We start from the raw sequence: 23,870 nt of genomic DNA, 5'->3' as shown, positions 1-23,870 counted from the left end.
TATGAGTCATATTTGAGCGTTCTTTACATGCACACTCGATTTTATGATTACTATAATTTCGTTTAGATTACTTAGGCTGATAAACAATTTATCTCCAATTTGTTATTTACAATGCACATAGCCGTAATGGTTAAATCACGAAAATTCGAAGAAGCATAACTTCTTCATAAGAAGTCGAATTTTTGCGTTCTTTATACGTAAGGGATCCTTGCAGGGGCAGAGTCATGGTTTTTTTAATGAGGGGGCATATATCGCAATAGTATATTAAAGTATTTTTATTTTCAAATACTATAATAAAGTTTTTAATTTTGAAAAAAAAATGACGAGAAAATTAATCTATAAAAAAATACAACGTTTTTTTTATTATTTCATCTATAATCACATTTTTTTTTAAATAAGGTGTGAATCTAAAAGAATTATGATATATATATATATATATATATATATATATATATATATATATATATATATATATATATATATATATATATATATATATATATATATATATATATATTGGCAGTGGAAAGTATGTGTTGGAAGTTATAGAAAAGGAGAAAATATAAAAAGAATAATTATGTAAATTTGAGTATACAAAATAAAAACTCTAATTCAAAGAGATTTTCTCTCAAATGATTTAGTCAATTATTATGGGCTTATTAAAAACATAATAGGATAGAGGATTAGGGGGTTGAGCACCGAGTAGCCTCGATACTCCCTTCGTCACTAGATCTTTGTCACTTATATTATAAATTTGGTTAAAAGTATTTATCTTAAATAATTTTATATCAGAAAGTCAATTTTAACACTTATAATATTCAAATTGACTATCCCAAATCTACGGATGTTACAATATATATATATATATATATATATATATATATATATATATATATATATATATATATATATATATATATATATATATATAGAGAGAGAGAGAGAGAGAGAGAGAATTAGGTTCAAATGTTTTTATTATCTATTGTGTGCATGTATGATTGATTCTGGACCAATCATTTTAGTTATTTTAAGAAAGTAATCAATGCATATTAAATGTTGAAGATTTAATTAATACTCATTATATCTTCAACATGTAATATGCATTAATTACTTTTTTAAAATAACTAAAATGATTGTTCCAGAATGAATCGTACATGCACACAATAAATAGTTAGGACACAATAACCTAACGTATTTTTAAAAAAAAAAATAACTTTTTTTAATTATGTATGATTTCATTGTCTAATTATTTGCACACCACGTTAGCCTTTAGACCTTACAGAGTGGCTTGACATGACATGGTTTTATCCCCTTATTAACAAGAACTTGTCGTTTATACGAAAGATTTAACTAAAGTAGAGCCCAATAAAATTGGAGAAAATTCATGAAATAACCAAAAGTTAGGGGGTGTTTTAAGGAAATAACCATGAAATTTTAAGTTTTGGAAAATAACCATTAGATCCCGCAGAGGGGGCTCCGCAGTACTGTGTGCGGATCATTTTCCAAAACTCAAAATTTGATGATTAATTCCTTAAACACCCTCTAACTTTTGGTTATTTCATGAATTTTCACACAAAATTGACATGACCACTCCCACAAGTCTTAGGACCAAAGTTTGCATGCCAATGAATCTTGTGAAAACTTATGAATCTTTTACACAAAAAGCAAGAATAAAATATTTATTATAATTAAACAAAATCATATGATTATTTCAAAAGAATTGTTAGTAATTAACCCTTGTCAAAAACCAATTAGCAAAAATTATTACCCATTTGATTATTAACTTGTATGAATAATACATTTTCCTCAAAGACATAGACCACTCTAGGGTTCAAGGAAGAACCATATATTGATGTGGTAAGTAAACGGATTAATTCCGTCTTTGCGTTCCCTCCACACCCTCTTGATTCTTGATTGCATCTAATCAAGACAAAATTACAAGAATGGTCCCTATGGTATGTCAAAACTAGCAACTTTTGTCCAAAATGGGTTTGGCTCGCAAAGATGGTCCAATAGTTTCGTTTTGTTGCGAGTTTGGTCCAATTTCCTATGAACTTTTTTATAATGACATATTTGCCCCTTATTATTTTATTTTACATTTTTCTTTTATTACAACAATTAAAAATAAAACAAAAAGAAAATACTCTCTCTCTCTCTCTCTCTCTCTTATAAAATACCCACCGTACATGCACCACCAGTCTCCTTCCCTTATTCCGATCTCCACCTTCACAACCCCCTTCATAGCCATTATCGACTGTCACTGCATCACATACTACCCATCGACTCTGACGACGACGCCACCTCCTAGAAACCCTAGCGCCATCGATTTGGATTACATCTCCCAACCACTGTTGGCTGCTTATTGTCATCATCGACTTGTGGACGCGATAATCACCACCTTTCCCCATCAACTCCCCCTTCTGCCCAGTTCTCCGGCAACAAACCCCACCCTGAACCGGTGCTCCGTTTTTCCTTATCCCCACCAACATCACACCTTATTCCAGTCGAATCGGCCTAGAAAAGTCGATCTGCCCGGGTCAGATCTATTCTTTTTCTCTACCTTCTTTCTCGATTTAGTGTTGATGATTCCACCGGTGATTCTAGTTGTCTTGGCTTCCAGTCAAAGTAGAAGCAAAAGGGGGAAGAGAATGGGGATGGGTGAGATGGGGTGTGGTTAGTGGTATTTATTTCTTTGGGGTGTCGCCGGATCTTTGGGGAGGAAAAAGTGGGATAGGTTTAGTGGTGGTTGAACGACATAGTGAATAGGGACGATAGATAGATGAAATCATCGAGCCTTTTGAAGACCACTGTTGTCTTCTTCACTTTTCTTCTCCCATAGTACCCTCTCTTTGTTACGGTGGTCGCCGATTTAGATCCAAGTTGTATTATATGTTTGATTTGCTGGTTCACAAATTGATTGATTTATTTATTTAATTTTCGGGTTTGAAGTGGTTTTGATAACTAAGTTGAAAGGAATTATGGACTATGTTATTTTTTCTGGATTTGAACATGAATTGGTGCTTTTTCGTCTTGAGAGAGTTGCTGAATGTGACCTTTTTCCGACGAGTGAGATGATGGTTGACGGAAGTGGAGGTGGTGTTGGTAAATGGTGATACGGAGGGGAGAGATAGAGGAACGGAAGGTGAGAGAGCAATGGTTAGACAAAAACAATGGCTACCAGCAGGTGGTGGTAGTGGCAGTGTTTTTTTTCAGTGTAAAAATCAGGTGGTTGACGATGGTTTCAAGATTTTCCAGGTCTGGTGAATTTTCCATGTCTGATGTGTTTTTATGTGATTGGTTAATAACACCATCAAATGTAGGTGAGCAGACGATGGTAGGTGACGGTAGTGATGGTGGCGTACGGTGGTGTCGGTGGCGGCTGATGGTGGTTGTTGTGGCAGCAGGCATGTTCTTCTGAATGTGTTCTTAAGTGTTCTTGAAGAGGATAGAGAGAGAGAGAGAGAGAGAGAGAGAGTATTTTATTTTTAATTGTTGTAATAAAAGAAAAATATAAAATAAAGTAATAAGGGGCAAATCCGTCATTATAAAAAGTTCATAGAAATTTAGACCAAACTCGCAACAAAACGAAACTATTGGACCATCTTTACAAGTCAAACTCATTTTGGATCAAAGTTACTAGTTTTTACATATGACAGGGACGATTCTTGCAATTTTATCTCTAATCAATTGTCTTGGCGTTTAATAAAAGAAACCACCCCATCAACAGCAACGTGCAAACAACAAATTAATTCAAAGACTTTTTACTAAAGAAATTTAAACAACTCACATTTTCCTACCTTCATCTTTAGACACCTCACATCTAATGGAGAAACACTCTTCAATTTCCTTGACATTTAAGGGGTACTTAGCCAAAATTGTTGACTTTAATCATAGGTTCGCACTTTCCTGGAAATTTCCTAGCCTCCCCTCTTCCTATACGACGTAAATTTGCTGCGGAAAAGATGTGACCTACACTCGATTGCTTTTCTTGAAGAAATTTCGCTTACCCACCATGTGTTTGTTGTTTTGTCTGCTTCGATAGTATCCATTCAAGCTAACAAATTACATGTAATTTGTGAACTGATTCCTGGTGGGGTTAAGTGGCTTTTTTTCGGAGTTCAATGGAGTATCTATACTCATGCTTTTGAGCGAAGATTCAATTAACTTCGGGTTCTTGGTTTCTCAACATTATTATCGATAATAAAATTGGGCAATGCTAATAATCCGCAGGTGTTAGGATTCAATCCCCGTATTGAAGTGAGTTCTACTCTTTTTTCCTCTTTTTGACCATGACCATTGATCTTATAAAAGCCCATATCCATAGTCTATCATAAGACCAAGAACCTTATGAGTTTCTCTAACACCAAACTTCTCACAGATGGGCTCGCTAGAGGTGAAGTCAATTATCGAGCCACATGATCAGAGCACATCCACTTCTGCATCAACCAATAGAAATATGCTTTCTATGAAACAGTTTTCAGAAAATTGTGACAAAAAACAACTATGGTGTAAAGTGATAACCAGCTTAAAGATTGCTTTATTCTCTAATAAGATTAATTTACTTATACCTTTTGGCCCCTTAGCTATGCTTGTTGATACCTTGACTGGTAATCATGTAAGTTACTTATATTCGTGATACCCTTTTAACTTTTAAGCCTATTCTGTGTTAATTTTATCTTATTTATAATATATCAGGGTTGGGTCTTCTTCTTGAGCTTATTGGGCATCATACCATTGGCAGAACGTTTGGGTTGGGCTACTGAGTAATGATCTTTTTCATCTTTATTCTAAAAAATTCAATAAAACAATAAACTCTAAGATGAACTTTTTAATCAAATACGAAAGTAATTTTTGGTAACGATTTTGATTAATGCAATTAGTACTCAACTTAGATGATGTTTTTGGCTTCTTTTTTCTTCAGGCAATTGGCTTTCTACACTGGGCCTACAGGTTTGTTCATTGATTCGATAGCTTGACATTGTTGTTGACTTAATGAAAACAAAGATCGTTTTCAATACAAAGAAAAAGTTAATAATTTCTGAAATTGCAGTTGGGGGACTTCTGAATGCTACTTTTGGCAATGCAACAGAGTTGATAATATCAATGTACGCAATGAAACATGGTATGCTACGTGTTGTGCAACAATCATTACTAGGGTCAATTTTGTCAAACATGCTGCTTGTTCTTGGATGCGCGTTTTTCTGTGGAGGAATCTTTCTTCCTAAAAAGGAACAGGTTTTTGACAAAGTAAGTTAATTACCAAAACGAGGTCAAATTTACTTGTCTTGAATCCTTTCAACATACTTGGATTTTTGATGAATACCAATTTGTTTGCAGTCGAATGCTGTGATGAGCTCAGGGTTGCTGTTAATGGCAGTGATGGGTCTGTTATTCCCTGCTGTTCTTCACTTCACACACACTGAATTGCATTTTGGAAAGTCGGAATTGGCCCTTTCAAGATTTAGCAGTTGTGTAATGCTTATTGCATATGGGGCCTACCTGTTTTTTCAGTTGACTACACAGAAGAATTCGTATTCTCCGATCACTGAGGTTGTTGATTGGCATTTATACACCCTCAAATAAAACTAAGGGAAATATTCAGCAAAGTCCCTATATTATGGGCTCATTAACAATTAAGCCATGTCTTTCTTTTTTTTGAACATTAAAGGACAAACAAAAAGGCAATCGTTTACATATTTGTGATTTTAGTCGGTAGTTATTAGAAAAGTTCCTATATTTTGGGCTCATTATTGATAATGCTATGGCATTTTTTTGAATAAGAAAAAAACAGAGAGTAATATTTTACTACAATTGTGCTATTTTATTGTTATGTTATTGTATTATCTCAGAGTTTTGTCTTATTGTAAGAAAAAAATTCGATCCGAAAGTGACAATTTTGTCAGACATATATAATATAGTAAGATTATGGTAAGATAATATTAGACATAAAGATTATATGTCAGAAAAAGAGAAAGATTACATTAAGATTATATGCTCTTTATTAGAAAGAGAGAATACGTCACAAAAAGAGAATACGATATGATTAAAGTAAGATAATAATCTGTCGTTTTATGTTAAAAATAAATAAATGACTTTAAATTTCGTTTATTGAAATCTATATAAACACATTATTTTTCTAACATTGATTTAGAAATATCAGGAAGATAGCCCAAAAGAAGACAATTCAGATGATGATGATGAAGAATCTCCTGATATTTCAAAGTATGAATGTGTTATCTGGCTCAGCATCTTGACACTCTTCATTTCCATTCTTTCAGAATATCTAGTGAACACCATTGAGGTATCCGAATAATTGATTATCTTAAACTAATAATCAATGAACTTATTTTCTAAAATATAGACATGGAAATGATTGCCATTTATAGGGTGCTTCTGTTGCAATGAATATCCCTATAGCATTTATCAGTGTTATCCTTCTTCCTATTGTTGGAAATGCAGCAGAACATGCAAGTGCCATCATGTTTGCCATGAAAGACAAGCTTGTAAGTTATTAGTCATTACAAGAATCATAAATAATTCATTTTATTTATTTTTGTAAATATTTTTGGTTACAATCTTTGCAGGATATCTCTTTAGGAGTCGCAATTGGCTCCTCAACACAAATATCTATGTTTGCTGTAAGTGTTCCTTTCTTTGTATTTTAAAAGAAAATTTAATTTAAAGAACAAATACCAACTTTTATTTTAAAATTTACGTGTTTGTAACTGCAGATTCCATTTTGTGTGGTTGTTGGGTGGATCATGGGGCGTCCTTTGGACCTAAATTTTCAACTTTTTGAGACAGCAACTCTTTTTATAACAGTTCTGGTAGTGGCTTTCATGTTGCAAGTAAGCCTCATATTCATTTTATTTTTACAAAACTTTGACTAAATTAAAATTTTCATCTAAAAATGGTTATTCTATATATTAAAATTTTCATCTAAAAATGGTTATTCTATATATTATTTGTAGGATGGAACATCGAATTACTTCAAGGGAGTAATGCTTGTGTTTTGCTATTTGATAGTTGCTGCAAGTTTCTTTGTACATATAGACCCTCTATCTATACGTAAGTTATAGGCATCTTCTCTTTGATTTGACTTTTTGACTAGACCTTTTTTCTTCTACATTGTTTATGGAAGTGATTCATTGTCTCTGGTTTTGCAGAAGATAAACCCTAAGTGAGAAGGGTGCTTTGAATCAATCATCAAGAGTTTCAAGTCAATTGTATTATGTTCTAGTTTGACTTTCCTTGATGGCATATAGTTATTATTATTGCATACTGTAAATTGTTACAGAAGAGAATAATGATAAAGATTTTGAACAACGGAAGTAATATAAATTGTTACACGTAAAAAGGAACCAACCCCCTTTCCACTAATTGTTTATTCATATAAATAATATTTCTTTACAAAAGAATTGGCAGTTCACATATAAACATATAAAACAAGAGAGCATTGCTACTAAAAATACAAGTAGGTGGAAGTATCTGTTGCATTGTTATTATCCCTGCAAAGAATAGATCTTGCTTCCACAATTGAGCGAGGTGGTTCAAGATCTTTCTCTTGCAGTGCATTTCCTTGCAATCGTTGCATCTGGGAAGCAAATGTATCATCCAAAACCTACAAAAAAAGTTCCTTTTTGTGTCAGACATTTTATCAAACACTTGGTGTGCAACATAATAAAGGAATTCAGATAACTTACTCCAAGAGCATAATAAGATCCATTGTACCAGACACGGTTTTCCTTTCTACCTTCCAGAAACTTCAGTACAATCTGTAAGTCATACAACATTCTTGTTAAAAACACATGATTTTTTTTTATTTTATAAAGACACATTCTTGTTAAGATCTCAATCAATCTCACCTGTCCCATTTTGTCCCATAAACCACGACAACTAGCAATGAATATTTGATTAGTAAAAACCTCATGCAAGTTAGATACAGATTCCACAAGCTGTGAACACAAAACTTGCATCCTGTCTCTCACTTCAGCCTCTCCATCTGCTTCCTTTGTTTCCTCCAAAATTCTTTGAAGTCGTGTGCTTCTACTTGCTTGCATCTGTGTAATTAATCAACACAGTAATTACAACTTACAAGATACAACTCTTGATTGATTATGATTATATGATTATGGTTATTACTTATTACTTACATTACTAGTGAGTTTAACCACTATAGCTTGCATGTAGTTTTTATACTTTGTTCTAAATAACACAGTAACTGCATTCATTTGCTCTCCATAAGTTGACTTTTTGTCCCCTCCATTGACAGGAAGATAACACGCCCATGACTTCAACTTATCTTCAATTCTACAATGCAAAACATCAAGAACTCTCTTGATAGTGTTTAAAAAAGTTCCCAACTGATTAGGAATTGAATACAAGGCTGTTGATTGTCTCCTTGTTAGTTTCTGAACTTGAATCCCAAGCCTCTTTGGAATACTATCTTTCAAAGGTGTCAAAATATCCGCATATTGTCTCTCAAGTGCTTTCATAATAGCTCTTTCCACATTTGCAACAGCCTTCAAATGTCAAACAAAAAAACATTTACAATCACAACATTAACATCAAGACTAAAATACACAAATCCGATAGAGTTATATGAACTTACATTCTCCAAGATCAAAGTGTATTGTGGCCATCGATTGATCACAACTTCATACTCACTCAACATTTCTTTAATTTTATCATATAAATCTTCAGCAAAAGGTGAAGTGGAATAGTTTGTGATCACCCCACCCCATGGGGCTTTTTCTGCTTTGCATAAATCAAGTAAGCAAAGCTGCATATCTTGAACCCAAACCATAATGTAATTATGGTACAAGTTTCTTGAGTCTACACCACCTTGAGGTACACTGAAAAAAAAATCAACAATCTTTTTTTCAGTATTTTGATACATGATTTTGAGGAAATGAAGTTTAATAATAATCCAAGATACCTGATGTTCCATGACTCAAGATTCCTCTCAAAGTCTGCAGTTGCTATAAGAAGTTCATTGACATGAGGTTGGGGGCTTGAAGGAGGCCATGCTGCAAGAAACCCTTTAAGCCTTTTACATAACTCACTGCTGTAAACAGCTGCTGTGATGCTTGAGAGATCAATAGAGCTGAAAAACAAAAAGGTATTATTCTTTTTTTGTCTACAAATTACAAAACATTACAATTTTTTTTTTGTTTTTTTGCAAGTTATGCATGTACCTTGGAAGTATGTGTTGATTATGTATTTTGATATCTGTCTTTATCTCATCACTTAAGTTTATGCACAAATTCTTCATTTTCAAGTATGCTGTAGTAATTGCAATAGAGTCCATAAGAAAACCCTCAGTGTTGCTTGCTACAAACTCATCAGTGTCCACCATGTATTTCCTGCATCTCTTTCTTGCTGCTGCCTGTATAAAGTAAAAACACACAAGTCTATAAAGTTTAAACAAACAAGAAAATAAATATATTCATCACTACACTATATATTATTATGAACCATTTAATTATACGATTTCTTCACCTGTAAATAGTTGGTCAACAAAGTTTGACCATCTGGAGAAAGTATATCATGAATAAGAGTATATAATTGAACAGCTGGCGCTAATGCTGGTGAAGCAGATTCTGGAATTGGAATCAACATGTCTGATAAGCCTGTTGAAGAGCTCTCATCTAATGACTTGTAATTTTGGAAAGAAACTGCAAGAAGACTCTCCATTTGCGTTTCACAGTCCAATAACAAGCTTTTCTGCAAAATGGTAATAAAAAATAATATATGAATAGTACCCAAAAGTACATTTTAGATAAAAAATATAAAAGGGTGACTAGATTAAAAGAACATTTCAGGGTTTGTTTTGTTACCTCTTGTCTTGTGAGTCTTCTTTCAGTTCTAGCTTTCATAACGGGTACAAGTAGTTCATAAATGAGCTCTAAGCAATCTTTTGTAGGCGTAGCAACGTTCATGACATGTGAAAGATGCCTAAACAACATTTTATATAACAAAGTTTTAGTAAAAGTGTTATTATATATTAATAATCAAGAAAAATTTAAGTACCTGAGTTTGGTGTATGATTCAGAGACACCATAATAATCAGCAAACTCTGTGAGTAACCATTTCCAAGGTTCAACAACCCACAAGTTACGTGCATGGAAACATTGCGCTCGCATGGCAGCTTCCAATAATAAATCATACGCGAGTGTTTCCACAACAGGTCCACACTGTCATTTTAATATAAAATTATAAAACATTCGAGAACAACTAATTTTATTTCATTATTTCAAACCTTGAGGTGTGTAGTTTCATCAGATGCAATTGTACTGCTGATTGAAAGCTGGACTTTCCCGATGCATTCATTCTCTTCATAATAAATCGGCCACCATTTGATTCTATCATTCTGTTTTACAATGAAATGTGTTTATATTTTTATACTTATAAAAAAACAAAATACGTTTCTTTTTCCTACAATTTGTCCTTACAGGATTGTCATGTAGGGACGAAACTGGAATAACTGCTCGACCCTGAATGCTCCTCTTCTCCCCTTGCACTTCTACTAAAAGGGCATCTCCTTGATTCTCTGGGAAACTATATTATTATATAATATATATACATTATTATCATCATATTTGAGTACCCTTTTAAAAGTAGTTTTTTAAATGAAACTTACAAGTCATGGGAATCACCGGTTCCGGGCCTTAGGCAAATGCCTAAAGCCGATTCCGATTCTGTAAGTTCTTGAGAACTTTTTAGGTGCAACAAGCATGACACTGGTTCTGCAACATGACAACATCTTTTGTTTATAAAAAAGAATAACATAAAATGTCTACTTTCACTAGATTTTTAGGATAAAAAGTTAAAAACAACAAACCTTCACATGAAAATGAAGAGATTCCTAATGCGTTGATTTTGCTTTTTACAAGTGAAGAAACATGTTTAATATACTCGACTCCCGCTTGCACATAAATAGCACTTTGTTGAGAGTATGTGTCTTTAAGTTTTCGTTGTGGGATTATTCTTATCTTTTTCACTGCAAAATCCAAACGCAAATTCAGTCAATTATATGTAAAAAGATACAAATTCTTTTTTATAAGTAAGAGAAACCATTAATATACCTTCAACCCTAATCTTTCCAATCACTTTCTTTACTTTCAAGGGGCATGCGTTATTATTATTATTATCTGGATTCTCAGTTCGATTACTCGGTTTGAAACCTCGAGGTTGCAATAATAACTTTTGTAGTCTAAAAAAGAAGCAAAAACAAAACTATTTATAAGCCTTGCAAATTGTAATTAATATACTATGAAATAGACAAAAAGAATAAAATAAGTTTATGTACCCAAAAGCATTGCGAAGAAGGCGACATTCATCATTTAAGAACAAAGGTGCTTCTGTACACCCTCTTGCCCATGCGTTTAAGCATAACCGAAAACACGCATCATAAGTAATTAAAGTTTGCCATGGATTTTGACCACTGTTAAAAGAAGCATACATTATTGTTAGTTATACTTTAAACAAGAGCATGAATGAATGTAATTTATATAAAGCAATGATAATAAATTAATAATACCTGTTATAATAAGCTAAATGATCTAGTGAGCTTGCTGTTTTTTCATGAATGGCTTCATGCTCCCTATCACTAACACAAGATTCCAGTTTCACATGATGAACATTTTCTGGCATATTTACTTCATTGTGTGATTGCTCAATTCCTGAAATCCGTGAAGATTCTTTACTTGATTCATCTTCAACCTCGGGAATGTGTTCTTCAAAGATAGGAGGTGCACTTGGAGTTCCCAAATCAGCAATAGGTGTACCCTATATATTTTCATCACTAAACGTCAACAAAATAAACTTCTATAAACTCATAGATTATAGGAAATTTTATATAAACTACTTACATAGGCACTACGAGGTTGTAACATATCACGCAAACGATTGGCAGCTGAAACGGAACTGGGCCCACCATGCAATCCAGTTTCAGTGAGTTTTCTGGGTTTTTGAGGTACTTCGATACAAAGATCGTCTTTTATTATCCCTCTATTTAAAGTAGACTTGTTAGGGGGAAGTGTAACTGGATTGACATTCAAGATTTGTTCATCGAAGGTTTCTTCATCGGAATAAGTTAAGTCCATGTCATCTGAAGCAGATCCGACACTCTCATCATCATGTTCATGTTCATGTTCGTGTTCATCATCATCATCACAATAATCATCATCATCGTCTTCTTCATAATCGTTGGTTTCAAGATTATGAGATCCAAGTATGCTAGAATGGAATTTAAGGGGTGGGAGTGGATTCGAGGATTTGTAAGTTGTGGAATTAAAGGAAAGTGGGGATTTAGGAATAATTGGGTATTCGTGATCTATTGAAGTCTCTCTTAAAGGGGAACGCGTCTCTTGCTCTTTCTGTAACCCCTGTTAGTACCATATGATTGTTATGAACACAACATTCCATGAAATTCAGTTTTTCAATTTAATCGAAGAGGAATTACAAAGAAAAATGCTAAGCAACGATTATAAACCAACACAAACTTGATGAAAATCATTTTCTTGATTTCAAAATCGAGAGTTGAAGTGCGTACCTGTTTAACCCAGTTCAGTGCCCTTTCGTCTAATCCCTCTGTGAACATGTTTATAGAGAGAGAGAGAGAGAGAGAGAGAGAGAGAGAGAGAGAAGAAGAAGAAGAAGAAGAAGAAGAAGAAGAAGAAGAAGAAGAAGATGATGATGAGAATGTGATGTGGGTTTTAGGAGATGAGTCGAGTTCTTGATGGGTGAGGAAGATGAGAGTGAAGACAAAGTGGAGAGCGTTTCAGGCTTTCAGCTTGTAAGTTGTAACGGCTAGTTTGAAAAAAGTGGCTTCATTCATTAGTTGTTTAATGGCTTATAGTTTCATTTTCGCCCTTATACTTTTAAATATGTCACCGACATCCTCTATTCGTATACTAAATTACTAATGCCCAATTACAGACTATGATAGTGATGGTTTGGATTATTTTTATATATTTAAAAACAAACATTCGTTGGCTTGTTGAGAAAGCTGACAACGTTATGGCTTAATTACATTAGAAAACGGTAAGATTGTATCTGTATTTTATTTTATTAGTTGACATTTAATACTTTAGAGAAAATTACATTTTTGGTCCTTATTATTTGGTTGTTTTCTTGAATTATGTCCACTTTTATAGATGTAACACTGACCATTGACTTTAAACAAAATTACACCATTGGTCCCTGTGGTTTGTAAGAATTGGTAGGTTGAGGTCAACTATCACTGCTACATGATTTGTAAGAATTGGTAGGGTGAGACGAATTCTTTTTTTATTTTTCAGAAAAGGACAGGATCATTTTAATGGCCAAGACCTTGACTAAAAATCAACATATAAATCAAACTTTTCATAAACATCATAAATAGAATGAAACTTAGGGTTTAGCTTTGAATCTTAACCCCTTAAGCACTTAATCCATCGTTACAAGGTTTGAATAAGAGCCACAAATTATCCACCATGAAGTGGTGGTGGGTTTGTGGTGCAATGGTGATCAAAACTTCCCACAATATTGTGTTATGCTAAAAAGGGAAAGATACCTAGCTACTCATCTAAAGCCATGGGGTTTGGAAAAACAACCAAAACTTCCTTCCCTTTCTTGCTTCCCTCTTGCACCCCCACCATTTCTTAGCCAACAGTAGATCTTTATCATCATATTTTGAAGCCATGCACACCTCAATCTAATGGGGTCGTTGGGAGGAAAAAACATACTCTTCAAGAAATGAGTTGGAAAGTGTTAAATAGTAAGATTCAGTGGGGATGATTGCATCTGTCATGCATACCTGTAACACCAAATTAAGAAGCATGGTGGCATGACAAGGATCTAGTGGAGGTTTAATTAGGGGGTGATCTTCTCACTAGGCAATTGCAATCCAGAGCGTATGTATGTGTAACTATTGTGTAAGACAAAAATCCATAATATATAATAAGAGGCTTAATTGGTCTGGTATTTAAAATAGTGTCTTATTGCTGTTTTCAGCTTATAAGCTGTTAGAATCGATGCCCATAACATCTACAACTCCAATGTTAGACCATCTTTCTGACTTTTAGTAGTTACTTACAACTACACTATAAATCATTTGTTAATGAGAATTCAGAAATAACAGCAGTAGTTACTAGTTAGTGGAAATCAAACCACAAAAATATAACTTTCAAAACTTATGGATTGGAGGGGTAAGCCAGGCCTTGACAGTAGTGTAAGACCAAGGCGACTCGTGAAGAACCCCAGCAGCAAGCTACTGTAACAGGCCTTCCCCCATAAAAAATAAGATTAATATCGAGTGGGCCGATGGCCCACATATCAGATATTAAACTGATAAGAACAGATACTACACTTGATCTTAGCCAAAAGGCCGAGAAAGGTATGCTTATTCCCTCACTGGGCTTCCTCCTTTATACTCATCTCACTCTTCCCTGCTTCCTTCATTCAGTCGATGTGGGATGCTGTGCTTTTTTTTCTTTTGACTTTCCTAGTGATTGATTATATATATCCAAATAAAAACTATAATTACCGAATCTGCTCTTTTAGTTATATATTACTTTTGTTTAATTTAATCCCTTTACACAGCTTCATCTATATGTTACAACTCTTGAATCTTGATTTGACTATAACCTATATACTTTATACCATTAAATTTTAACTACAATGAAAACGGGTCAAATGAGACCATGCCCAATCTCTAACTTTTATACACAACCTTTTACCTTGTTTCTGGCAATATACTTGTTATAATCATATTCAAAACACTAAATATTCATAAAATTATAGACACACAAAAACGTCTTCAGTGATCTTTGTGTTGGGTAAACCAAACAAAATATTACCATTACTATAAACGATATTACAACCATACGTTGTCAATAATATATATTGGCTCCTTACCCAACTACTATCACACATTTCTTTTCCACAACGTTAATGGCATTTATGCTACGTAAATTCATAAAATTCAGACAAAAATGTTACAAAGTAGGGATGAGATTTAGAACCGGAAAACCGGACCAGGACCGGAACCGGAATATATAGAACCGGTTCCGGTTCCGGGTTTGAAAAATTGGCTTTATCCCGGTTCCGGTTAATCCGAGTTTGGGTCCATCGAGTCCGGGTAAACCGGGTCTAAAAACCGGAACCGGTTTTTGGAACCGGAACCACTTTTAGGCCCGAAACCGTTTTTTTGTGAAACGTTTAAAATATGCATATCTCATTCGTTTCAACTCCGATTGACATACGGTTTTTTCCAACATGTATTTTAGAGTTTGTACATGAGTTTAGACTATAAATTTGCCATTTTCAGTTTTATATTCATTGACTTACAATCCCCCAAAGTCGATATATCAAAGCTGGAAGTTTTTAATTTTTCAGTTTTTTTGTATTCGGTGAAAGTTTTAAAACATGCATATCTAATTTTTTTAAGTCGGATTGACATATGGTTTTTTCCAACTTGTAGTTTACAGTTTGTACATGATTTTAGACTATAATTTTGGCATTTTTGGTTTAACATTCAATGATTTACAGTCCTCCGAAGTCGAGATATCAAGACTGAAAATTTTCAACTTTTCAGCTATTTGTTTTTGTACTTTGTATTATATGAAAATATTAACACATGCATATCACATTCGTTTAAAGTCAGATTTACATGCGGTTATTTCCAGAGTTTATTTTAGAGTTTGTACATGATTTTAGACTATAATTTTGTTAATTTTGGTTTCGTATTCATGAGTTACAATCCCTCAAAGTCAGGATATCAATATGAAAATCTTCAAAGTTCAACCCACTAAGTAGTAAGTAATTACCAAAAAAATTCCGATTTTTCCGGGTTTTCCGGTTCCAACCTACCCATTTTGATGTTTCCGGGTTTTTCGGTTCTAGACCCACTTTACCCGGAACCATACCCAGAACCGAACCGGAACCGGTTCCTATATACCGGTCCGGTTTCCGGTTCTACAAAATCCCGTTAACCAGTTCTGGGTTTTCCGGGTTCGGGTCCGAGTCCATCCGGTCCGAGTTTGGACTCACTTTCATCCCTACTACAAAGTATGTGACCCTTATTTTGTATGCAAATATGTAGAACTATATGTTTCAAAAATAACTCGTCTGGGGAAACAACTTTGTTACTTGTATCATATTTGAATAAGTATATGAAACAACCCCTCCGTCCTTTTTTACTATTAATGTAACATTTTGAGAATTCAACTATTACACTTTATGTGGACTAGGCGAAATGAATTGCTAAAAGTTAGGTATCAAAATATAAATGAATCGCTATGGTTGAAAGTTATGTATCAAGAGAGTTCACCAATAAAGCTCATCGGAGTGGACTCAATATTGATCTTGGCATCCTCAGCGAACACCGAGCCGAGGCCTCGGCTTGCCGAGCTCGGTCCAGCATCTTAGTGAGATTTTACCGATGAGATAGAGAGCGATTTTTTACCCATTAACTCAAATTCATTTTTTTCAAAAAAAATCTTCTTTCAAAAAAAAACACACACACATAATTTTAAAAATATAACTATTTTTTTTTTCAAAATTTCAGATTTTAAACCCTCAACATTCAACTATAAATACCATCATCCTTATTCTTCAGATTTTCTTAATTCAATTCTTCTAACTTTCTTATTTTTCATCATCTTCAAAACTTCATCGCTAATGGCTTGTGTGGCTCGTTTTTGGTCCCTTGAAGAAGAGATTTTGTTGGTTAGTTCATGGCTCGATGTTATAGAAGACTCAATCCACGTTAACCTCCATATGATAACCTTTTGGAGGAGAGTCACCGAAAATACAACCGTGAAGCCCCGGTGCCTCGAGGTAAAGAAGAAATCTACTCCAAATGGAGGCATGCAAACGCACTTACAACTCGGTTTAACATTGTGTTTCGTAGGGTGATGCATGAAGCTTGTAATTGTGAAAATGAAAATACATTGCTACAAAATGATCTTGAGGTTTACCGTGTTGAAACTAACAAAGATTTTCGGCTTGTTGGGTTTTAGAAAATTGTGAGGTAGTCCCCAAATTTTGCTCAAATTTAAACTCATTGTCTTTTAGTTTTTTTTTTCTAGTGTGTTATGTTTTTCAAGTTTAAGTGTGTATTTGTTTAATTTCAAGTGTGTTATGTTTTTTAAGTTTAAGTGTGTAATATTTAGTTTCAACTGTGTTTTGTTTTTAAGTGTAAGTTTGTGATTTTGTTTGAAGTTAATGAAATTTTAGTTTTAAAAAAATAATATGTTTGAAATGGTTTTTTAAATTAATTAATTAAAAAAATATCACAACAAGTGTGACAACCCATGTGATGAAAATGACAAAAATTTCAAGGAGTGTGGCAAAGTTGATGGGGTGTTTATACGGACTGTGGCAAATGTGGCACCACTTTCATCATCCTAAGGTTGTACTAGGGATGAGATGTAGAACCGAAAAAACGGACCGGAACCGAAATCGTACCAAAACCGGAACCGTAAAACTGGTTCCGGTTCCGGGTTTAAAAATTGGCATTATTCGGGTTCCGGGTAATCCGAGTTTGGGTCCATCGGGTCCGGGTAAACCGAGTCTATAAACCGGAACCGGTGTTTGGAACCGGAACCACTTTTAGGGTCGAAACCAGTTTTTGTGAAACGTTTAAAAGATGCATATCTCATTTGTTTCAACTCCAATTGACATGCGGTTTTTTCCAACACATGATTTTAGACTATAAATTTGCCATTTTTAGTTTTATATTCATTGACTTACAGTCCCCCAAAGTCGAGATATCAAAGATGGAAGTTTTAAGTTTTTCAGTTTTTTCGTATTCGGTGAAAGTTTTAAAACATGCATATCTAATTCGTTTGAAATCGGATTGACACGTGGTTTTTCCAACTTGTAATTTACAGTTTGTACATGATTTTAGACTATAATTTTGTCATTTTTTGTTTAACATTCAATGATTTACAGTCCTCCGAAGTTAAGATATCAAAACTGAAAATTTTCAACTTTTCAGCTATTTGTTTTTGTACTTTGTATTATGTGAAAATGTTAAAACATGCATATCTCATTCGTTTAAAGTCGGATTGACATGCAATTTTTTCCAAAGTGTATTTTAGACTTTGTACATGATTTTAGACTACAATTTTGTTAATTTTGCTTTCATATTCAATGAGTTACAGTCCCATAAAGTCGGGATATCAATATGAAAATTTTCAAAGTTCATTCCACTAAGTAGTAAGTAATTACCAAAAAATTCCGTTTTTTTCAATTCTAAACTCACTTTATTTTGTTCCAACCTACCCACTCTGATGTTTCCGGGTTTGAAAAGTTCTAGACCCACTTTACTTAGAACCGGTTCCTATATACCGGTCCGGTTTTCGGTTCTATTCTGTTAACCGGTTTCAGGTTTTTCGGGTCTGGGTCCATCCAGTCCGAGTTTGGACCCACTTTCATCCCTAGGTTGTACGACAGTTTTCAAAGAGACAATCCATGATAAATTAATCAATTTGTATATATTGGTGCAAGTGATATTTTAACGAGGACAAATGTGTATATAGAACCCTAATCATATTATGATATAACAATATGTTATTGAAATACATTATATATAAAAATAATCATTGAGTCCGCACTTTGCCGCGAGTTTTATGTGTTTTTGTTGTGTATTAGGAATGTAAATGAGAGAAAATCATATATATATATATATATATATATATATATATATATATATATATATATATATATATATATATATATAGGATGAGAGATAAACACGAAAGTTTAGAAAATGAAGGGTTGAACGTGACATTTTATAAAGTTAAAGGTGGATGGGTGAAAAATTATATTTTAAAAAGTGAAGGGTTGAAAGATATCATTTTACGAAATCAAGGGGTTGTAAGTGACACTTTACACAAAGGTGGGGGCTGAAAGATGAAAGGGTGAAAGTGTCATTTTATAAAGTTGAAGGTTGACGGGTTAAAGTCGCACTTTATGTATTGACATAGTTATACATTGTGCATTTTCTGTTGAGAGGGACAAAGTAATATTTTCAAAATGAAAGGGTTGAAAAATGCATTTTACAAAGTAGATGAGGGAAAATTGTATTTGTATATACTACATGATAAGTAGGGTACTTTAGAAAACGAAGAGGTGATTTGATATTTTACAAAGTTGAAAGTGGAGGGGGTGAGAAGTTGCAAGTAACGTATTATACAAAGTTGAAGGGTTAAAGTCGCACGTTATGTATTGGCATCGTTATACAATGTGTATTTTCTGTGTTGAGGGTTAAAATAACATTTTAAAAATAAAAGGGGGTGGAAAATGCATTTTACAAAGTAGATGTGGAGAAAGCGTATTTATATATATATACTATAGGATAAGTAGGATACTTTAGAAAACAAAGAGATAAAAGTGTTATTATATAAAGCTGTAGATAAAATGGGTGAAAATTATATTTTTAAACGTAAAAAAAATATGAAAAATATTATTTTACAAAATAAAAGAGTTGAAAATGTCATGTTATATAAAATTAGGGGATTGAAAATATACTTTATGTATTAATTTACTTGTATATTATGCAATAAAAAAAACTATACTTTTAGCTACATTAATAGCCCTTACATACATAAAGATTATTTTGTATATATATTTATAATTTGATAAAGTCAGGTTAAATATATCGATAAATTTGTTTTTGCATGCTATTGGATGTATCGATCTTAACAAGTCAAGTTAAATATATTGATAAATTTGTTTTTGCATACCATGGGCTATGGGATGTATTTAAGTGTTGCAAATCGGGTTATCATGTCGTGTTTTTGTCTAACACCACACGAAACGATGTCGTGTTTTTTTTCAACTAACATGAAAACGAACTGATTAAAAAACAAAAAACACGACACGGCACGACAAATATGACATAATATAATAATTAATTTATTTAATTAATACTTAATCATACATAACACGGCAAACACGACTAACAAATGCTAAACGTGTCAATTTCGTGTCTAATTTTGAACATGAACACAACACGACGTCGTGTTTTTTATACTTGACACGAACACAAATTCGAATTTCCGTTTCGTGTATTTTTGTCATGTCATCAATTGTCACCCCTAGATGTATGATCTTAACAATATATGTTTTTGGTTTCATTGAATGTCACTGGTTATTTGCAAAGTTATTTGTTGTTTATAATCCCTTAAAGAGAAATGATATTTTCATTTAATAAATCAAATACATTCACAAAGTATTTATCGATTTTGCTTTTGTCATAAAAAAATGAGCTCACCAAATTAAACTAATTTCACAATTGCGTGTAATCTAAGGAATCGTTTTTTTGTGAATGATAATGATATATTGATATCCCTTCCACAATATAAATTAAGCAAAATATATTCAACTGAAAAGTTAATCATGCCAAGGTAATTTTACATTTACCATATAAATCAGTTTTATCAACTCCTAAAAATCTGATTATATACTGATGGCATCACACGGCTTATTATCCAAAAACGAACTTTAAGCAAAAAAGTATGATAATAAAATAAAATAAAATCATAACATCTATTTCTTTAAATGTTGGAACAAACAAGAACACGATCTTTCAATCATAACTCGAACATAGAAAAAAAAAACATAGAGACATATTTTTTGCTACTAGGATTTGTTTCTAACCTTGATAACCCGGAAAATTTACATTTTACAGGCCTTCTACTCCTCTTATCAATCAAATCAATCGATCTTCACAGAAGAAAACAGATAATGAACAAAGTAGAAAGATGTAATAAAGCCAATAGTCCCAGTAGCCAACATGAGTCCAATCGCCATAATCAACGAATACCCAACATACACCACAGCCGACACGGGCCCACTCAAACTCTGAAGATCAAAAACCAAATACTTCACCGAATACAAAAACACATAAACCCCCACCGACCCCGAAGCATAAAACGCCTTCCACCACCACTGCCAATCCTCAACACACAGATGCATGTAAGTCAGCACCACCGACACCTCAGCACACACCACCACCAACAACACAAGCACCACCAGTAAAAACCCAAACACATAGTAAAATCTCCCAAGCCAAATACTCGATAAGATGAAAAACAACTCAATAAAAAGTGTCCCGAAAGGAAGGGTACCCGCCCCAACTACTAGCAACCACGAAGGGTATTTTTGGGAAGGAATTTCCCGGGCTATTTGGTTGGTTCGGACCGGGAACTTAACCGGGTCGGCCCGTGTCCCTAAATACCCGCCCAAAAGAGTCAACGGAACCGACACGCAGAAAAGAAGCGACAGGAGAATGAAGTACAACGAGATCGGAATCGCACCCGTGGAGTTACTCCCCCAAAGAATGAAGTTTATAACCGTAAGAATGGAAAACACGATTCCGGGGAAGAAAAACGCGATAGACCAGGAAACGGAACGCCACCCGTCGGAACTCCCTTTTATCGTTCGCCAAAGGTAAACTCCGGAATACCCGGCTCCGGTTCCGAGGAGGAGATACAGAATGATCATTCCGGTCAAAAGCATGCCGCGTGAAGCCGGTGACATGAATCCGAACGCGGCGAATACGATCGTCACGATTCCCATTCCGGTGATTTGGATTCCGTTTCCGACCATTACGGATAACAGTTTTGAGTGATTCGGCTCGCGAAACACATCGCCTACAACGAGTTTCCATCCGGATAATTCTTCGTTCATTTGTGCTTGTGATTCTTTGTCGAGTTCTTCGTATCTTGTGAGATCGCGTCTTACAGTTCTTAAAAAGATAACAAAAACAATTCCAGCTAAAAAGAAGATCACCATTAGAGAATTTAGAATTGAAAACCAGTGGACACGTGCTCCTTCCATTTTCAAATACGCATCCCAACGCGAAGGCCATTTTATATCACTTTTCACAAACTCAACTTCATAACTGAAGGAAACTTTTTCTTGTTCTCTGATGATTTGAGATTTTTCAAGCTCTAAAGGACAGTTTAAAGATGGGACTTCATCGTATTGATGAAGTTTCGCCATTTTTTCAGGGTCGTATTTGACACTACAAGGGAAAACTTCAAACCCCACAATTTCATATCCAGAAGCTTTCTTTTTATCATCATTGGTTGATATCACACCCATACCTTCTTCCCCTGTTCCAATTATCTGCACCCCTGTGCCTTCATATTCGTGGACAAACACTCTGAATTTCACATGGTTGATGATGTAATCATCGTCTTTCTTGTTGGGATTTGTGAACCCAACTGGGAACCCTGTCCATTGGATTTTAACCCCGTTTTGATTCGCAAACCTCATTGCAGGCAAGTTATCAAGAATCATGTTGACTTGATATAGATCGTGTGTTCTTTGTTTTAGAAGCTTTACTTCGTGTTCGTTTAATGGATGTGTGGTGCATAAGAAGACAGATTCATTGATGTTCATACGAAAACGATAAGGGGAGTTGTCGATTTGGTCTCCCATGAGGAGTTCTCCTAAATTTTCAGCACTTTTCTTGATTCCTCCAGGGGGTGTACAGTATGGAAGACTGTAGTAACTAAAGGGAAGCTCTGTTTCAATGGATGTTAATGAATTGACTTTGGCAAATATTTCTTCACCTGTTGAGTATGTACGCATGTAGCTTCCAGGCAAGTAGAAACCATTGGAGAGATGTGAGAGAAAAAGTAAATAGGTGAAGAGGAGGAATGAATAAGTCCCTTTTGAGAGGGATGACAAAGCCATTGTGCTAAGAATGTGATTGGGATTCAGAGACTTCAATCAACTCAGCCACGTTTATCACCAAACCTACAAGATAGAAATTTATAGTTTCAGTATTTTGCTTTTGATTCATATCAAAGCTACTATGGAGGTTCTTCTTTAGAATTTAAAATCGGTTTATAATTTTTACAATTATTCAGAGTGTCCATATACAAAATCACATCACGATCAAATCTCTCTTGTCAATCCAACATAACTATCCATTAGTCTGTTTAGTTCAATGAAGCTGCACAGATTTTAAAGTGGCTTTACATGTTTTGAAGATTAGAATGTATTACAGAACATACTGATTTAAGTATGGCCTAAATCTAATATGCTCACAGCATAGATTAAATCAACAAATTCCACACCTAAAGCGATATGCAATGAAGTAATGCACGGGTTACCGGATTTGAGCATACATCTAGGAATTCGAATAAACAGATCTGACTGATCTCGATAAGGAAAAAGGAAACCCCATATCTACAATAGTAATAGATAGATCTGGATGCAACAGTAGAAATTTTGTCAATAACAATAAAAATCGCGACAATACCTAGTTTAGTTCGTCCTTTTCCAGCATTAAAACAGGGTTTAAGAGGGAAAGAGAAAACAGAAACGCACCATTTGTAGATCTGGGGAGTCGACTGAGATGATACTGCCGGTCGGATTGAGGTCGTTAGGGTTTCCACGAAGAAGACGACGGTAGACTACCGGAAGAAATGCAAAAAGCTTGTGAGTTGTGAGGGAGTGTAGTTGGATTGATATTTCTGGGATTTTGGATCTACTTTTGCGTGAGTTCCTATTATCATATATCGCGTGAGCTTTACCGTTACACTTCTTGAGTAAAAGATACAATAGTATTTGATTTCATAAGTTAACATTATATATGATTATAGTAATCGACATATGTTATCACTTATTGTTTCTGTCAAATCTATTTTTATTAAATTTAACAAACTATTAAAAAAATCGACACAGCTAATAGTTATCAAGGGGTTTGGTAAACATTCATGATTTTTTCTTTTTTGAAATGAAACTTCTTTAAGGATTTTGGGTCAGCTTTTGCACATCTACTCTAATAAATGAATTTTTTTTTGCCACATGTCATCTTCTCATTCATTTTGATACATGACATTTTATAGAATTTTTAAATT

At 34.1% G+C, this 23,870-nt stretch overlaps 3 protein-coding genes and 1 non-coding gene across 7 annotated transcripts; 1 reads left to right on the top strand and 3 right to left on the bottom strand.

The window, feature by feature from the left end:
- Positions 1–2,978: 2,978 nt before the first annotated feature.
- LOC111912474 (vacuolar cation/proton exchanger 3) lies at positions 2,979–7,326 on the top strand. Its single transcript, XM_052763685.1, has 14 exons — positions 2,979–3,102; positions 3,321–3,404; positions 4,205–4,257; positions 4,379–4,615; positions 4,696–4,763; positions 4,922–4,950; positions 5,051–5,247; positions 5,338–5,550; positions 6,161–6,301; positions 6,387–6,503; positions 6,585–6,638; positions 6,732–6,848; positions 6,972–7,068; positions 7,167–7,326. Exons 1-14 carry the CDS (start codon positions 2,979–2,981, stop codon positions 7,178–7,180), a joined length of 1,545 nt encoding a protein of 514 aa, XP_052619645.1. The 3' UTR covers positions 7,181–7,326.
- A 6-nt stretch (positions 7,327–7,332) lies between these two features.
- On the bottom strand, positions 7,333–12,826 carry LOC111912473 (uncharacterized). Its single transcript, XM_023908210.3, has 19 exons — positions 12,557–12,826; positions 11,874–12,389; positions 11,543–11,790; positions 11,312–11,446; positions 11,088–11,215; positions 10,844–11,002; positions 10,643–10,748; positions 10,455–10,560; positions 10,262–10,372; positions 10,033–10,196; positions 9,840–9,957; positions 9,502–9,726; positions 9,198–9,388; positions 8,939–9,106; positions 8,612–8,855; positions 8,154–8,522; positions 7,866–8,060; positions 7,704–7,775; positions 7,333–7,621 (listed from the first exon to the last, which is right to left on the bottom strand). Exons 1-19 carry the CDS (start codon positions 12,602–12,604, stop codon positions 7,463–7,465), a joined length of 3,462 nt encoding a protein of 1,153 aa, XP_023763978.1. The 5' UTR covers positions 12,605–12,826; the 3' UTR covers positions 7,333–7,462.
- Positions 12,827–14,187: 1,361 nt separating this feature from the next.
- On the bottom strand, positions 14,188–14,384 carry LOC111912501 (U2 spliceosomal RNA). Its single transcript, XR_002857181.1, has one exon. It is a non-coding gene; the product is annotated as a U2 spliceosomal RNA (small nuclear RNA).
- A 6,138-nt stretch (positions 14,385–20,522) lies between these two features.
- Positions 20,523–23,564, bottom strand: LOC111912472 (transmembrane 9 superfamily member 12). 4 transcript variants are annotated; one of them, XM_042902880.1, is made up of 3 exons: positions 23,338–23,564; positions 23,085–23,217; positions 20,523–22,761 (listed from the first exon to the last, which is right to left on the bottom strand). In XM_042902880.1, exon 3 carries the CDS (start codon positions 22,696–22,698, stop codon positions 20,710–20,712), a length of 1,989 nt encoding a protein of 662 aa, XP_042758814.1. In that variant the 5' UTR covers positions 22,699–22,761; positions 23,085–23,217; positions 23,338–23,564; the 3' UTR covers positions 20,523–20,709. The 4 variants fall into 4 exon arrangements, with proteins under 4 accessions (XP_042758814.1, XP_042758815.1, XP_023763977.1 ...); XM_042902881.1 differs by having other exon boundaries at positions 23,121–23,217; XM_023908209.2 differs by having other exon boundaries at positions 23,136–23,217.
- Positions 23,565–23,870: the final 306 nt, after the last annotated feature.

This window comes from Lactuca sativa, chromosome 5 (assembly GCF_002870075.4).
Source record: "Lactuca sativa cultivar Salinas chromosome 5, Lsat_Salinas_v11, whole genome shotgun sequence".
NCBI lineage: Eukaryota > Viridiplantae > Streptophyta > Magnoliopsida > Asterales > Asteraceae > Lactuca > Lactuca sativa.
The sequence above is the reverse complement of the archived record's forward strand: the minus strand, read 5'-3'. Positions and strand labels throughout refer to the sequence as shown.